The sequence below is a fragment of the Falco rusticolus genome, chromosome 4, assembly GCF_015220075.1.
Source record: "Falco rusticolus isolate bFalRus1 chromosome 4, bFalRus1.pri, whole genome shotgun sequence".
NCBI classification, from domain to species: Eukaryota; Metazoa; Chordata; class Aves; order Falconiformes; family Falconidae; genus Falco; species Falco rusticolus.
Genome location: NC_051190.1, coordinates 57693153 through 57705442, shown reverse-complemented (window position 1 = coordinate 57705442; position 12290 = coordinate 57693153). Strand labels below are relative to the sequence as shown.

General features: G+C 48.4%; 1 protein-coding gene across 3 annotated transcripts in view; it reads left to right on the top strand.

Annotated features, from left to right (window-relative positions):
- The first annotated feature begins 6738 nt into the window (after positions 1–6738).
- The window catches only part of RHEB (Ras homolog, mTORC1 binding), a 42325-nt gene continuing 36773 nt past the window's right edge, over positions 6739–12290 (top strand). Inside the window, exon 1 of one of the 3 annotated variants that reach the window (XR_005103592.1) lies at positions 6739–7006. Coding sequence is in view for 2 of the 3 variants with exons in the window: in XM_037382866.1 (XP_037238763.1) it covers positions 6955–7006 (52 nt within the window). In the remaining variant the exon portion in view is untranslated. The remainder of the gene's footprint in view (positions 7007–12290) is intronic. The other 2 variants (XM_037382866.1, XM_037382865.1) reach the window with 2 other exon arrangements.

The following is a 12290-nucleotide window of genomic DNA, read 5'->3' as shown; positions in this document are numbered from 1 at the left end:
AGGTGGCTTGTGCCCGTGGAACAATGAGGCAGTATTTCTTTTTAGAGTGTTTCCACCCGGAATACTGCACTGGAATAATGCAGTACATTGAGCCATTATTTTTTCATTTATAAATACTGAGGTAAAAGGTTGACAGTTTTCAGTTTGCTTATAAAATGTGAGGTTTTTAACAGTAATGAAAAACGCTTTCTTCAGAACTTTCCCACATTCTGTAAGACTTTAAATTTTGAACTAATGGGTGAAATCTTGCCTTTATAAAAATATTGCTGTAGTACATAATGGAAACTTCTCTTGGGCTTTAGCTCACTCTCTTGCTCTGTGAAAAACATTGTCTGGTCTTCTCCAGCACCTGCTCTGACAAGGTAGATACGGACTGTTCCCTGGGACTCTGGATGGTATCGAGTTGAAATAGCTTGTTTGGCCCAACAACAGTGACCTTGGGGTCTGGTGCCGATTGCTGCCATCAGAGGTGACACCAGCATGGCTCCCATTATCCTTGTTGGGAAGATGGAGTGACGGCAGCTAAAAGCAGCAGCTCTCGTTCTTTGTGGGGTGTGGAGGGGATAATTTGTGGCAGGTGAGAACTTCGTATTACGGGTAAGCGGTCAGCAGTGCTACCTGCAACCGCCGCCCAAGCTGTGAAAGCCCTGACATTGCTCCAGCCCTTGCGCTGCTGCTGCCTCCGGGAGGTGGGACACCAGGGAGCTGCCCAAATGCATTGCGAGCTCTCTCTACCCGTCACTAGTCTGCATGAGCATGTTCTTCAGCCCTATATGTGAGGCATTTTTGAAGATGAGGCTTGAACCGTTGATAGGTACTTTTTTAATATACTTTATTTATTTATTTGGCCCAGTTCCATGCAGGCAGCTTTGGGCCTGTCTGCATAAATTAGTATGCAGAAAGCCAGAATGAATTTGCAGTTTTTGAACAACCGTCTGCAGACTTTCTATTTTAATTTATTACAAGTGCTGTTGATGTGTTGTGGACGCAGAACTAGCAGAATTATGGAAAGCAGCCTCCTTGGTGATACAGAACTGTATTTAGAGAATTTCCACCCTTTCTGGAATTCGGTTCTGAACTTTGCATTTGTGAGAAGCGGAATCGCAGTGAAACTCAACAAGCATGAATAAACAGCAGCGCTATCAAAAAGGCACTCTGCTTGTACTGGCACAAGTAACAATTCTGATGCAGTAAACAAAACTAAAGAAATCGTGTCGGTTTTAATACAGATCAGTTTATTCTGGAGCTAGGCAAGTGCTTGTTCCGGCACAAGGGAGGGACAGGAATAAGTAAATGAGGGTAGAGAAAGGAGGGGTGACTCAGCAGCACTGCTGCATATACCAGGTTAAAGTGACAGTGCAACTAAAGCTTTGCTCTCGGACTCTTTACGTGGCTCGTGAGAGGCCTCGGCCACGGAAAAAAAATGAATTAAAATGTTGTTAAACTCATGTTTTTGCATACGTTTTCCTCTGGAAAGGCAGCAAGCAGTACCTATAGATCTGAGGCTGCAGCAATGGCTCCAGGTACTCCCTTTCCAGACAGGACCATGCTGCAAGCGCAGATGGCAGTAAGCTTCCCCCAGTGCCGCTGCTGAAAGCCTGTTCAATGGCGTAGATCTTCTGTCCTGAGGATGAGACACAGTAGAAATTGATTTTATTTTAACCAGTGGGACTGTAAAACACGTGATTGATTCCTGTGTTCCCTTGCGCATTTTCTTGCCCAGCAAGAGATGTCTGTGAAAGATAATTACTTTGAAGGGCTTCTTGGTCTTGGAAGAAGGGAGCAGGTTAAGTTTGTTTTTTACCTACTCTGGATATTAGGTGTAAGAAAATGTTTCTTGGTAGACTTCAGCCCTCAATACTTTTAAGTAACCAGAACTAGTTCAGGAAAAATTGCCCTTTGCTAGCATTGATCGCTTGACCAATGAAACCGTTTTCCTGTTTTTCTTCTGGAATCCTTTTAGTTAAAAGGTCTGAGATCTGTAAGCCCCTACAGATGGTATTTGCTTTTTACTAGGAACTGAACTGCAGTTGTGTATCCGAGGCCTATTCATCTTCTTTTCCTAAGGAATATTATTCTGCTGGGAATGTTTGGCTAACGCAGAAAGAACCAGGCTCACTTTCCTGGTGACAAGGCCTGAGCTTTTGTCCTCACAGCAGACGACAGCAATCCGACTGAAACGGTTCCAAGACTGCGCATTGCTTTGAGAACCTTCCTTGCCACCATTTGGGAGAGCATAGGGTAAGTTGGGAGTATTTCAGTTTTGGTCCAACTAGAAGTGAAACCATGTGTACTTCACCGTGTCGCACAGCAGGCTGTCTTAACTGCTCGTACTGAGCTCTCCGGTCAGTTTTAAAAGTAACCATTTTTCTTCAAAAGTTTTTATGAACTGTCACCCATATCGAACACTTACTAGAGTAATTTCCAGAGGAGAATGTCATTCCAAATAATTTAGTACTGCCCTGGTACTCACATAAGATACCCACATTCATGCAAAAAGAATGTTCTGCAGAGACTCTGCTCTTTACTCTTAACTTCAGGTCTTAAACACAGTTTTGAAAGTCACTTTCTTCATACCAGTTTGTTTTATGCTGATTGCAGTCAGACCTGTTCCCACTGAAGCAATGGGAACAGGAGGTGACTTGTGCTCCTACATCGAACTCATTTCTTTAGATAGGAGTAGTATGTCCCTGCCAGCTGCATAACAGGACCAGTATGGCACTAGCCTGGGATGTCACTAGCCCCTGTGGAATTTGCTTCTACTCACATTTTGCCAGTGTTCCTAACTGAATACTGGAAAATGTGATCATTGTGGAAGTCCAGGAGGGAGTAGGAACAAGTTTTAAGATTGAACTGAATGTACTTTGTAACCTCTGTGGGCAGCGAAGTCTGTGCTGTACCTGTGGAAGCACGCCCAACGCAAACACTGGACACACTTCAAAAAACTCCTGGGGAAGGTCCTGATTTGCCAAAGGACAGAGCAGGTAATTATACTGTAAGTGCTGTTACAGGAATTGAATGTGCAAGTCAGAGCTATTCTGCATTTGGAATCTGAGTAGCAGCGTGTTCGTGGGTTTGCGTGCACTCTATTATCCTAAAAATACTTGGCTGTCGAGTTACTTTTACTACATGAAATTCATCATGGTTTTTCCTCCATCAGAGAAAAGGAGATGTAGGCAACAAGACAGACATGTTCCGTTTTTGTAGCGTTCCTCAGCATCTGTTCCTGATCTCTCTCCATACACATACTCCATCGGTGCTTGTGGTTCTCCCTTTTAGTATTCTCTCTTTTGGAACCTAGGCTGTACCTGATGCGTGGCATTCACTGACCATGCCTGTTGTTAACTCATTTACAATAAAATGAATGTAATTTATCATCTGAACTGATACAAAGGCTACATTTGATTTGAAGGAGTATCTGGTGAAGTGAGATACGAAGCAAGCTGGAATACAGCCAGTGTGTAGGTATGTGGTGTACGTCACTTGTCCCAAAGTTCTCTGAGCCCCTTTGTAGTTCACAGCAAAACTTGCAAACACTGTAGAAACAAAGAAGCTGGAGTAGGACCACGGGGCGCACAGGCAAAGCCCTAATCACTAAAGCTACGGCTGCTACAGAACGCTGCCCTGTGAAATCACAACCTGCACATCACACTTAGGTTGTTAGAGAGGAAGAGAATTTCAGGGAAGGGCCACTTAGCAAAGCCGTTCAGTCCTAAACACATAAACCGTGAGAGTTCAAATAAGACACAGTGGCCTGATGAGATACTCACAGCCACAGGTAGCTCTCCCTCTGTGCCAGGGCACACTCCGGGAAGCATTTAAACTTCGCCTGGGCAGGAGAAACGCAGTGGCAGCCCTACTGCGCTCCAGATCCTTTTGTCTCTGCTCAAGCTGCTACCGCTCGAGTAGCAGTATGCCAGAGTGCTCTCGAAGGCCACTCAGCAATATCACCGAGTCCCAGAGCATGGAGAAACAACAAAGTTCCCCGAGAGCTCTGTATTTGCCTGCAGTTTGAGTGTCCCAGTCAAGCCAGAATGAAGCACGCACTTAGGTGATCATGGTGGAATAAGGATTATTAGCCAATTCCTTCCAAAGAACCAGTGGAAGAAAGAAAGTCATAGTTTTTTCTGCAAGTTTAAGAAACACCTGTGCCCAGGAAGGATGGGTTCTGTGTTCCTGCTGCAGCGCAGGCTGGGCAAGCATGGAGGGTATCCTTGGGCGGAACAACTCTATTGCAAGTAGAGGTAGTAAATAAAGCAGCTGTAGTCAGGGAGCAGAAACCCTGCAGTAGTGAGCTCTCCTAAATGAGTGTAGAGTGACCTAGTGCAAGTTAACAGAACCAAAATAAATACATAGACAAGGGTCCAAGAGGTGAGTGGGGTAAGAAAAAGAGTAAGGGAACAGACCTCATCAAGAGAAGTGGGGTGTCAAGGAGGGATCAAAACCAGGAACTCGAGCTAATTAAAAAATAGTGATGCTTGCCGTGAGCATGTCTGCTATATTTTCTGAAAATGCACATTAGGTTTCAGCAGAGCGAAAAGCACGGTGCCTAAATACGTCAGGCAAGTAACAAGAACTGCAAGGCTATGGAAGTTGAAAGCCTAACTACCACAAACTTCACTGATGCTTCCACACCCATTTATGTCATTGGATGGTAACTCTTATCTCCGTTCTTTCAGTCCTCTGGCTCAGTAAATAGCCCAAATTTTGGACCATGACACGGCCTCCCTGAGTGCTGCAGATACACAAGGGATGGTCCTGCAGGATTATGGCTACTGCAATCCTTGTGTCTTTTAAAACACACCAGGCAAAAAGGGTCTACACCAGGCAGGACTGTCCCTCCACATCTCTTGGGAGAGCTTTGAACAATACCACTATTCACAAAGACAGGATTTCCACATAGTATTCACTCTCTGCAGGCCCACCAAATCCATCAGTGTGGTACGATCGCACCAATCCCTACGGTATGGTGCTCCAGAGCTGTGATTAAGTAAGAATCTGTACTGTAGTGTGTGGAAAAGAGAAAGGCTGGCCATGGAGGAGCATGCAGAATGCTATACACCACAGCTATCACTGACAAAATGCATAAACCCTGTTTTCTCATGAAATAATTCTCCTTTCGTCATGTACCTGTTCACTAAAAGCTGACATGCCTGCTGTTGCACAGGTTACCAGTAGCCTTCAAGATCCCATAATCCAGAAGATGAAGGGTATAATCAGACTAGCCCAAAAAATGCAGCTACCTCCTTAAAGCTTGTCTGTTTCTTCAGAAGCAAGTCACTTTTGTGTACAAATTTTGGTTTAGTTCCCTGCCCTCTTACCAAGTTAGATGAATGGTAGTACATGGGAAATTTTGGTTTAGTTCCCTGCCCTCTTACCAAGTTAGATGAATGGTAGTACATGGGAATGTAATGGTTGAGATCAGGGAGAAGGTGATGATCCATCTCTCTTAATACCATCAAGCTGTTTGGTTGGTTTAGTTGTATCAGAGTTGTACCCTAGCATAGCTATGTTAGATAGCAGTGTACCCCCCAAAATGCCAAGATGCACATAGAATTTCTAAATAACATTAATTTTTCAGGAAATGTGGAATGGGTAAATATTACCAAAAGTGAATTCAAAGTAGCCGGGGGGGAAGACTAATTATCTGTTCATGTATTTCTCACTTAAATTCTGCATCCCTTAAGTGCTGAAGTCACCATTAGCAGCACACGCAGCACTTTTTAAAAAAGCAGAAAACTCAGCACCGCTTGAATCTCTTGATGAAGATTTTCCACACACACAGAGCTCTTCACATGCAATTGCCAGCAGTTTTAGATGCTCCGATCCGATGCTTCCCCCGAAGTTATCTGCGTGTAAAGGAAATGCTCTGAAGAGACACTGAGATGGTGTAAATGAACGGCACAGTCCAGCAGAGCCCTTCTGGGGCCAGCCGGCCCGGCGGCGGTGCCCTCGGAGCCTCCGGGACTACAGGCTGCGAGCGCGGCCGGGGCCAGCTGCCTCCCCGCCGCCCTGTGACAGGGGAGCCGAACCCCGCCGGCAGCCTGTGGCGCTGCGGGCCGCAGGGCGACGCCCCCCACCCAGAAGCAGCACCCAACCCGATTCACCGGCCCGTCGAGCAGCCGTCTGGCCGGGGAGAGGCCCCCGGGAGCGGGTAGCGCCCGGCAGCCGCCCCTCAGCAGCGTGGCGGCCGTCGGAGCCTGAGGTGGGCCGGGGCCGGGCCGCCTCCCCTCAGCGGCGGGGCCGGGGCCGGGGCCGGGGCGCCTCCCCTCAGCGGCGCGGCGGCCGCTGGAGCCCGCGGCGGGACCGGGGCGGGCCGCGCCCCCTCAGCGGCGGGGCGGGGCGGGGCCGCCTCCCCTGAGCGGAGCGGCGCGGTGGCCGTTCGAGCCCGCGAGCGCGGAGCGCACCCACGGCCCCTGAAGCGGCCGCGCGCCGACCACAGCGCGCACGCGCGGACTCTCCGGCTCCCTCCGCCCAATCCGCGTCCCTGCTCGCTTCTGCTCGGCGGCCCCGCCCTTTTCTTTGAACGCCGGCTGTTACCGCAGCCGCTGCTCTCCGCCAATCGCCGCCCGCGCTGCCGCGGCGCCGCCCAATCGGCGGGCGGCGGGGGGGGGGCGGCAAGGCATGACGCAGAGAGTTTTTCCCTTCGCGGCGCCTGGCGCCGGCTCCCAGCGGCGGCGAGGTCGCCGCTCTGGCCTGTGACGCGTGACGCACAGGTACGTGAGGGGCTGGCGAGCCCGGCGGTCACGTGGGGCGGGCGCCGCCGCTGCTGCCAGGCGCCGCGGGTCCCGTGCGGTCGGCCCGCCGCTCCGCCGCCCCTCCCCCTTCTCCCCCCGCCGCATGTCGCTGGCGGCGCGCCCCGCTCCCCGTCAGCCGCCCGCCGCCCGCCGCCGCCTCCACCGCCGCGACCGCTGCCGCCGCCCTTGATGTGGTTCGGAGCCGGGCGGGGAGAAGATGCCGCCGTCCAAGTCCCGCAAGATCGCGATCCTGGGCTACCGGAGCGTGGGTGAGCGCGGGGCGCCGCCGTGAGGGGGGCGGGGGGGTGGCGGGCCGTTAGGGCTGAGGTGCGGCGCTTCCCCCCCCCCCCCCCCCCCGCACTTTGGTGCGGGCGGGCCGTCCCGGGCTCCGCAGCGCCCCTCCGCCCGCGGGGAAGCGTGGCCCGGCCCGGCGGCCTCCGCCGCATCGCCCTCCCCCGCGGCAGCAGGTGCAGCGGCGGCGGGGCGGGGAGGGAGGGCCGCTTCCCGCCGCCGGGAGCGCGCAGCCGCGGCGGGCGGGCGGGCCCCGCCATGGCGGCGCCGCAGCGCGCTGCGGGCCCGGGGCTGCGGGGCCGCCGTGCCCTTCAGAGGAAGTTTCGCGCCCCGCTGCCGGCCGGGCCGCGCCTGCCCCGAGGGCCGTACCCGGCGGAGCGGCCCGGGGCGGCGGGAGGCGGTGGGTGCTGGCAGCGCTGCCGCCGCCCCGGGAGGGGGCTCGCCGGCCGCGGGACCGCTGGGGGATGCGGGCACGCTGCGGGCACGCTGGCTCAGGGGAGCCGTGACCCAGCGCCCTCCGGACGCGCCCCTGCGCGGGGTTTAGAGCCGGCTCGGAAGCGCCGAGGGGCGGCCCGGTTGCCCCGTTGCCCGTTTGTCCAGGCTCCCACCGCTCCGTAGAAGCCCCTCACAGCCGCGGCGACGGCACTGGGCTCCCACCGGCCCTGCGGCGTGTCCCGGCGCGGCAGTGCCTGGCTCCGCACGGCGCTGCTGGGGCAGCCCGGCGGGGCCAAGCGACGGCGAAGAACTTCCTGGAAGCGTCCAGCACCGGGCTGGAGTAGCTGATGGGGGTTTTGTTCTGTAGCTGCCCACACCTGTAATCCTTTCTCCTCCCGCATTTGCTGTGTTTGATGGAAAACAGCTTCAGCGCTTTCGACGTTCGTGTTCTTAAAGCAGAGGGGAGTAAGCTGTAGCACAGCTATCCGCATCGATCAAAGTTAAAAGCGTAGATCGATGTCGAAGGTAATGTGCGGTTGGGGAAACAAAAAAAGATGCTACAGAGAGACACTGCTTCTATAAAAGGGGGTTTTACATTAAAGTAGTGACTAAATCAGTAATCTTTCTTATGCACTCAGCAGCAAGAACCCCCCCAAAAAAAGCTTTTCTAAGGATCAAAGCAATAGGATATATAGGCAGAACTGTTTCTTAGATGTTGCATGTAACTGCAGCCTGAATTTGAGACAGCATGCTGTAAAAAGGATGATGAATTTGTCTCATCCCTGAAGGGAACAGTGAGTAGTAGATTGATCAGTTTGCATAGTGTATTTGACATCACTTCTTGTAGTCAGTTTTGTTGTGTATCTTGTGTGTTATGTGTTTGGGTTTTTTTGAGCTCTGGTGAAAACAAGCAATGGGCAGCGTAAGTGGGAAGGAAGAATGCCTGAAATTCTGTCCTTTAGAAGTCTGTGATGGGGACTGGGTGTACTGCTGTGCTTTGGTCTTTTATCTGTTGGCAATGGCAGGCAGCAGTGGAAAACTCAGATGATAGTAGGGTCTATACTCCATTGAGGAAAACCAGAAGAAATAGTACAGTTTTCTTAACCTGGTCGGTGATGTTTTGAGCAATGATATTCATATGGAAAGGATGGGCAAAAAGTTACCTTATATCTATTACTACGTACTGCTGATCTTCTTCAGCTAAAGTTGTCAGACACTAGCGTGGTATTAGGCTTGATGGGACATGATCAGTTTTGTTAGATCAGCTACAAGTTGTATGAACATGGAATTAAGAACAGAAAAAAATTCTGGTTCACTGTAGTTTTCCTTTCATTGCCCTTGACAATTCCCTCTTAGGTAAAAATCTTGCGTTTTAAAACTGCGAAGTTACTCTTCTTATAATACAGGAACATTAAACTTCTAGGCAGATACTTACATAAAAGTTCAAGCAGTAGAAACGGGTCATTGGAGTCTTGCTTCCATGTTGTAAAGCTGTTAGAAAAACAAGAAAGTTAAACTGTGAGATTTAGGTTGAGTCCCCTGCTTATCCAAGTATGCCTCCTAAAGTCTGGGAGGGTAGTGACTTAGTTTGGCTTCAGAGAAGCTTTTGAGTAAGTCTGTATTACGATGGCAAGAATATTATTTGAACTCTGAGTAAGAAAGGATCTAATCTCTTCCTAGGACAAGCTTTTGGGTAGCAGAAAATGAAGAGCGTTTCTTCTGGGGAAAATGCAACATCTCAACAGAGCTAAATGTTCATTGAGGTGGGGAGTAATTCCAAAATCTGAAGGACTGGAAGGAAATGTTTTCTAAATTTCCTTCTACAAGTAGGAAGCTACATTGCTTTGCCATTAACATTAATCTTGACCCTGGAATGAGGGAGGAGATCTCTGGTAAGTTGTAAAACGTTTACGGTTTTATAGGTTAGCATAAATGCTTAGGTGACCTGCTCTGTGGAGTTGCGTGCTCTCCTTGGAATTTGTATGGTGTTTGAGATGAAGCTAATCAGAAAATGGCAAGCTTTTTTTTTTCCCATGTCTCTTTCAGTCACGTTTGATGACATATTTCAAGCAGTGAGCTGTTCCCTACAGTTGATGATTCAACAATTTTGCGGATCCTTCAGGTTATGAGCAAATATAGTAATGGCCAGACACGTCCTCCATGGGGACTGGTGAAACGGAGTCTGAATCTTGTACTAGCTTCATGCTAAGCCCATGTTTCTTACATTAAATTTTATTCTTATCCCAGTGTTGTTGTCAGATAGACTCTAGGTTGGGAGTGGTATTCTGATATAATAGTTCTCGGAACAGAAAATTCAGGAGTCTGCTTGTTTGAATACACTCCCTCTATCTTTCAACACCACCATCAGCCCTTTCATATGTGAAACTGGTATTTGCTGATGGGAGAGATCACAGTGGAAGCCTCATGAATTCCCAGGCAGATATACTTTCTGAAATGCAGACAAAGTACTTGCCAGGAACTTTGGGACTTGTGTTTCGGTGAGCAAGGCCAATTATGTGTGGATGTAGCATACAGGTTGTGGCATGATGCTACAAGAATGTCTCCTTTGGGTTTTGCTCAGGCTTAAATTGGTCTAAGAAAGTTAAGTTCCATTATGGAAGTGTGGTTGTCTCTGTGAGGTGCTGGGTAGAAATCAGATGGATTTCATCCCAAAATCTGATAGTTTCACGATGGAAGGAACTTGACTTCGATTGTTGTTTGCTGAGTGACCAGAGTGAACCAGCTACTCGAGATTTGATGTGGTAGCAGGGGAGATCTGTCTTGCGCATGACCAAGCATAAAATTTTAACAAAGTTACTGCCTTCACTAAAAAGAATCTTCATACTTGTACTCTGGTCGTAATGTAATATATCCCAAATATAATTGGAAGTAATAGATTTGCATGAAAATAAATTAAGCAAAACTTAAGATTTTCTGAACGTCTTCAGAGTAACAGCCACTCTAAAAAGCAGCATATAGTTGTCCAAAATGCTTTGCGCTCAGTTACGTTCTTTTTGTTTATAGAAGAAATAAGTAATTTCAGACCACAGATGCCTGTATGACAGAAGAGGTTTCTTAGTTCATCTTTTAAAGTAGCTTATTACTAGGATTCTCTGTATCATATTGATTTAAGGGATTTAACATAAGCAGGGAGGTGGTGTTTGGATCAGCTGCTTCATTCTCAGGCCACTATCTCAGCCTGATTAGTTTCTTGCTGTTCAGATAACTTGTGTGGCTGGTATTACAGATATACTTGCAGAAATCTGAATTCTCTTTTGAATTTTACACACTTGGACTGGTGATCTGAAGATGCGCTCCTGCTCAGTTTATAGCTCTGAGGGGGAAATCCAGTTAAGTTAGTGGTGACTTACCTGTTTTCTTCCCCAGCTAAATACATCAACTTTTTTGTGTAGGTGGAGAGCAGTCCATACTGCGGGCTGAAGTAGTCATGGTCTGTGGCATGCAGGTAGCAAAAACCCTATGATGGAACAAAATCATCTGTCAAGGTTAGATTTATAGTAAAGGCTTCCAGGTGATAGTATTTAGCTAAAGAACAGTCTCCTTCCCTCCACTTTGCATAAAAGCAAGAAAGGCAGAAAAAGTAGTACCTTTAATACCCACCTGTAAATAGTAAGAATAATTGTGAGGACAAAACATAGTTACTGTTTTCAGAAACATGAGTTATTTGAGTATTGGCATGTCTGTATTGTAAATTGGAGACGAGGCTTTGCTTTTAGCTTCTGAAAGATGGCATCTGTTTGCACAGTAGTATGCCGCCCTGAGGAGGTATCCCTTTGATATTGGACGGAGGGAAGTGGTAATTTTAGCAGGCAATAAATTGCCCGTGTAAATGTCAAGAGAGAAGGAAGGGAGAAATTACTGCTGTTGTGTGCTGTAATTTGATTTACGGAATTGGTTGTGTCCGCAGCATTGGAAAGCCTGAGATTTAACAGGAAAATGGAGTGGTTCAGGATCCAGCTGATACCTAAGGTTACAATTTTGCCGAGTTCCGTAATAAGTGCCAAGATTATTTTCACAGCAATTCTCTCGTTAGGACTGCATTTGCTGTGCCGGGCTGCAGCATTGCTGCTAAAAGGAAAGGTTGCAGCTACCAGGGGACTGAAATGAGGCTGGAAATGCCAGCTTTAATTGCATTTCAGTGTGACTGACTACTAGCCGTTCAACAGTGAAAGTTGCTACAGCGCATTTGATAGCAGTAGCTGGAAGCACTAGAGGCAGCATGTTCAGCTGTAATATCAAGCCACAGTTGGGTTATTTGAGGACACTGTTCCAGCATTAACTCTTAAAGTGCCTACTCCCATCTATCTTAACGGTAACGCTTACAGGTTTTGCTTGCATATTTGAGTGTTTTGGTATTTGATTACTCAACTTAGAGTTAACATCGACAGGAGAAACCAAATGAAATGTAGATCCTGTAATTTATAAGCTATATAAAGGTGAAGTTCTTCATTTAGATACACTACGCTGCCTTAAGTGTAGGTTCTGGGTAAACCAACCACCTCTGCAGTACACACTGCTGTGGAAACAGCATAACCACACGCTTGGGATTAGAAGAGCAGGCTACAATGTGATAAACTACTGATTGCGATTAATTTCCTGTAGCTTTTCTGAAGGTGACTTTCAAGGGCATATTTTAAAAACTGCTCAACTTAATTGTGTATTCAGTCCTAAATCGAAACAGCTTCTCTGTGGGATGTTCATAATGCACTCAAGCTCTGCGAATCCTGCATGAGTCAAAATGGCTTGGTGTCATCTCAAATTATTCTAAATTGGAAGCTGCAGAGATGGAGCATGGTACATATGTGA